The sequence below is a fragment of the Perkinsus marinus genome (genome assembly GCF_000006405.1).
Source record: "Perkinsus marinus ATCC 50983 genomic scaffold scf_1104296932410, whole genome shotgun sequence".
Lineage (NCBI taxonomy): Eukaryota > Perkinsozoa > Perkinsida > Perkinsidae > Perkinsus > Perkinsus marinus.
In genome coordinates this window covers 345,461-350,644 of record NW_003215453.1, presented here as the reverse complement: position 1 = coordinate 350,644, position 5,184 = coordinate 345,461, and the positions used below count along the sequence as shown (strand labels likewise).

Sequence of the window (5,184 nt, the reverse complement as noted above, 5' to 3'; positions counted from 1 at the left end):
GTTAACGTGCAACCTCTGTCGGGGTCGCCCGCAAATTTTCAAGTGTAAGTTCACTATAGTGAAATGCGATTAATATGAGTTATTGGAGTTTCACAACCCGTTTTACGTGAAGTGGTGTGAAAAACGCGATATTCGCGGCCTGTAGTAGTCGTGAAATATGTTTTTCATATCACGGTCCGTGAAACTCCATTGTTATTGTTATTGTTATTGTTATTGTTATTGTTATTGTTATTGTTATTGTTATTGTTATTGTTATTGTTATTGTTATTGTTATTGTTATTGTTATTGTTATTGTTATTGTTATTGTTATTGTTATTGTTATTGTTATTGTTATTGTTATTGTTATTGCTATTGAGATACACAGCTTTGATGGAGCCACATGAAAGGCTGATGGCATTGGACTTACCGCATGGGGGCCACCTCTCGCATGGTTATCAGACTGGTGAGAATTGGGGTGAAATTATTAATATTAATAATATTAATAAATAATAAGTTTCTTATTATTATTTATAATGGAGTTTCACCACTTGCGATATGAATAGCTTATTTCGCGACTACTGCATATCACCGTAATATCACCGTGAAACGAGTGGAACTTCATTAATACAAAGAGGGGGCGGAGCTCGCTCGCCCACAGCCGAGAACTCGGGTGTATGTGAATTCTCTCATCACCAATATTCTGTATCGTGTATTGCCTAGAACTGTTGTGATTGCAAGCGAGCAAGAAATGTTCGAAAAAAGCGTGTGCTGGGAATCGAACCTGTGACTGTTGAAAACCATCCGAGCTCTGCAAGATCTATATTCTAGTAGTATTGGAGTTTCGCTCGTTTTACGTGAAGTGGCGTAAAACTCCGTAAAAAACGCGATATTCGCGCTATACAGTAGTCGTGAAATATGTTTTTCATATCACGGTCCGTGAAACTCCACTGATTGATTATTCACATACTGATATAGTATATATTTCATTATAGGTTTTCTCCGTGATATGAAAAACGTATTTTAAACTCCATTTCGCAAAAAACGCATGTGAGCAGTGAATAACACTAGCCTTATTGGTTTCCCTATAATATAAAATCACGCTAGTCTATTGGTTGAAAACAGTGGTAGAAATTTTTCAAGGGTTGTGAGAAATTTGATTTCAATTTTATATACCGTGTTTTTCGCTGATCGTTTTGTGATAAAGATACTAAAAAAGTCTCAATGGTTTCTAAGTTCTGGACGTCGATGCCCTACAGGCTCGATGAGAACACTGGAGTGATAGACTATGAGCAACTCGAGTTGTTGGCGACACGGTAAGAACATTTGTTAAATTTGAGTTGTTCTGTATTGTGGCAATGTTTGAAGTATGCGCGAGTTTTTTGGGTTTTTCTTCCGAATTATCGAGAAAAATTATGCGGAAATTCTTTCATAGTTGAATTTTTTCACGCTCGAGTGAGAAAAATGAGAAGTTATATGAAATAATATGCGGTTACCTACATTGTGAATTGTATGCGCAATCTGAAGACCTTATTTCGACTGGCACCCCCACATTTGCAACAACTGCTTTAGTCAAATTTCTATATCGTTGAAGTTATGTCACGAACTTGATTTTCGGGGAAAAAATTCCATTTTCACACTTTTGTATGAAGAACGAGGGGAAAAATGAGAAGATTTGAGGTTTTTTTTGGAATTTTTGGACGGATTTCATTCCCTATGCATAGCTGATATGTTTCAGGAACAATCTGACTCGGTAGTTTATCGTGTGTAAATTTATATGAAATTATGTCAAGGCAAGATTTTAAAAGAATATTATTTTTTCCGTATAATGGAGTTTCACCTCATTAGCAGCTTACATATGTATAAGTATAAGAATCATATGTACGAGAATCAGTATGTATAAGAATCATCGTTTTCGCTCCGCCCTGTTAGTGACTAATCGTTGAGTTTTTGGTATTTTAATTTAGAACTAGGCAGTCTTTGTTAGGTTTCGGCCTAAGATTCTTATCACGGGTTATTCTGCTTATCCTCGTTACCCCGATTTCAAACGCTTCCGGGAGATCGCGGACAAGTCAGGTGAGTAAGGCGAGCACTCGGCTGTATTGTTGTTGAGGCATGTCATGAAACCCGCGCAGGTTCGATCCTCATGTGCGACATGGCGCATATTTCTGGACTTGTTGCGGCAGGGGTGAGAACTGAGGTTTTTGGTTTCAACAGCTCGCGTTTTCTACAGCTATCGAAAGTTCTTAGTGATTGAAAATAAAAAATGTGATTATTTGAGAATAATCGTCTCCAAAAAATGCGAACAAGAACTTATAGGGGAACAATGGTTACATCATTTTGTGGTACTATAAAAAATATCATGAAAAATAATAGAAAAAATAGAAAAAAACAGAAAAAAATAGAAAAAAATAGAAAAAAAAATAGAAAAAAATAGAAAAATGAAAGAAAAAAAAGAAAAAAATGTGAAAAATGTGAAAAATAAAAAATATATGGAAAATAAAAAGAAAGTCATTTTATGTAATGGTAGTGTCGTTAAGGTTCATCCATCGCCATTCGAGGACTGTGATGTTGTTACTACTACCACTCACAAAACTTTACGAGGTGACTTTTAATGGTAACTTGTGGATTCTATTTCACACTACTAAACAGGTCCACGAGGCGCGATGATTTTCTATCGTGTTGGTCAGAAAGGCGTTGATAAAAAGGGAAATGTTGTCAAGTATGATTTTGCGGAAAAAATAAACTCGACAGTTTTCCCGGGCTTACAGGTGAGAAAACGACTATTAAATTTCTGTGAAGTGCTTTTCTTGGTTTTGTTATCGCGTGAGATGCGTTCCGCAGTATATCGTGATTGAACCGGTATGGTTGGTAGTCTTAGATGTTGGAGGGTGAGTCTGTGTATATTATAATGGAGTTTCACCCGTGATATGAAAAACATAATTTACATTTCACGTGGCGAATATTGCGTTTTCATCATTGAGTAGTACGCCACTTCACGTAAAACGGGTGAAACTCCAATTCATGCTGTATTCTATGTTATGATTTATATCTATAACAGGTTGCCCTGTTGATAGTTAACGCAACAGTTGCGTCGCCACTAATACCGTTACGTTTATAACCTTATTTTTCGTATGAGTAATTAAAGGAATAAAGTGTCTTAGCTTAGCAGTAGACACATTACACTTAACGTTAATGATAACAACAACGCACAACTCGGACTGTCACATATCAACTATTAACAGCAATAAGAGAGACTATATTATACTAGCATTAAGGTGTACAGAGGGAAATCATTTTCCAATGTAAACGTCAGTTCGTGCGAAGTTATATATCGCGAATCAAACGGCTCGTGGATTTGATAAAAATTAAAATGGGTTTCATTTTTCTATGACCTGTTGTTGTGGTTGGAATTTTATATGGAATATATTTCATCGATTTTCAGGGTGGCCCTCATAACCACATCATCGCGGGATTGTCTGTTGCTCTAAAACAGGCGGCATCAGTTGAATTTCGAGAGTATCAACAACAGGTGAGTAAAGAGGTAAATTAGGATAACTCTTGTGAGAATAATATTAGTATTTGTTCATGAGCATAATTTTTATATATTTCATTTTTGGGCATGAGTACGGGCATTGCGGCGAAATTATGTTACTGGAGTTTCACCTGTTTTACGTGAAGGGGCGTAAAACTCGGTGAAAAACGATTGACGAATCATGCCTGCTGCGATGTCGATCATATTGGAGTTTCCCTCGAGATATGAAAAACACTAGTGAAAAACATATTTCGCGACTACTGCATATCACCGCCAATGACTAATACGCCACTTTACGTAAAACGGGTGAAACTCCGCTTCCGTAGAACACAGCTACTCTTCTCGTCGTAAAGAGAGAATACTATCAAGTACATTGAGTAAAAAAAGTGCAATGAAATTTCTCCCGAAAATCGATCGCGGACAGTTTCCATGCAATATAACTGGATTAGAGGGCTTCCCATTTGGAGTTGTCCTGTAGAAAAAGTTACCTCTGCAGACGTATTTTCGGTCTTTAGATGACGTGTACTGTACTTGCAGTAGGAAATCAAAACTTAGCTTACCTTTGGTTTGTTGATATCTTGTTGTCATAACACAGCGCACGAGTGTATTCTCTTTCGATATTATGGAGTTTCACAACCCGTTTTACATGAAGTGGCGTAAAACTCGGTGAAAAACGCGATATTCTCGGTGATATGCAGCTGTTGTGAAATGTGATTCTCACTAGTGTTTTTCATATTACGGGTGAAACTCCAATAAACGTCTTAAACAAGGAATAACTTTATAGTACTTTCTCCTCCACAGTGTTCAACTAGTAAAATTTCCTTATACATTGTTAGCATGGGTTCAACTTCAGAACTAAGATTAAAGGAGTTGGTGATAGGAGTGTTTTACGTGAAATATGATGATTCTCCTGGTGTAATTCGCAAAGTGTTTTCAATTCGCGAATATCACGTTTTTCACGCCACTTCGAGTAAAACGGGTCGTGAAACTCCACTTGTTAGCATGGGTTCTACTCTAGAACTAAAGTTAAATGTGATATTACGTAACGTAGTACGTCATAATGATATTGTGATAACGTCATTTACGTTGAGTTGGTGATGGTGCGGTATCAGGTTGTTGCCAATGCTGCAGCGTTAGCCGGCGAAATGCAGAAATTAGGATTTAAACTCGTTTCTGATGGTGAGAACTAGTAAAGGTGTTTTTATGAACTACAGAGTTGACGATCAGGCACCGATAATCATTTGATGCTCGTAGACTTGAAAAATAAGGGCGTTAATGGCAGCAAAGTTGAAAAGGTGAGACCAACATCATTTGTGGCGTTTCTTATATGCCAAAAACGTGATAAAATTACGCACGATGTAGGTTTAGGAATGAGTAGAGCAGTGCTGCAAAATATGTAATCGCTGTTCTCAGCTGAGCTCAATGGTTTCCTTACTAATCATAGGAGTTTATGTACGAGAAGTTGTCAGGAATTCTCCAAAATTTCCTCAGAATTTTGATGTTGTTACCAACACTTGTGCAAATTTTACCACACTGGAGTAGAATTGGTGTAATGAGAGGCGTTTAGAATAATAGTTGGGGAGCACCGCATAAGAAGAGGGTATTTGCTGAAAGTTTGAGAGTAGTATGTGATAAAAATTTGTGAAAGCGATTTGAAAATGTGATTTTTTAAC

At 37.0% G+C, this 5,184-nt stretch overlaps 1 protein-coding gene across 1 annotated transcript in view; it reads left to right on the top strand.

The window, feature by feature from the left end:
* Positions 1-5,184, top strand: part of Pmar_PMAR022315 (conserved hypothetical protein) — a gene marked incomplete at both ends in the record, with an annotated part of 8,605 nt that overhangs the window by 1,855 nt on the left and 1,566 nt on the right. Inside the window, 9 exons of the mRNA XM_002785528.1 lie at positions 357-442; positions 1,184-1,292; positions 1,964-2,052; positions 2,112-2,164; positions 2,517-2,580; positions 2,629-2,747; positions 3,422-3,508; positions 4,624-4,690; positions 4,739-4,806. Of these exons, the coding sequence (XP_002785574.1) occupies positions 357-442; positions 1,184-1,292; positions 1,964-2,052; positions 2,112-2,164; positions 2,517-2,580; positions 2,629-2,747; positions 3,422-3,508; positions 4,624-4,690; positions 4,739-4,806 (742 nt within the window). The remainder of the gene's footprint in view (positions 1-356; positions 443-1,183; positions 1,293-1,963; positions 2,053-2,111; positions 2,165-2,516; positions 2,581-2,628; positions 2,748-3,421; positions 3,509-4,623; positions 4,691-4,738; positions 4,807-5,184) is intronic.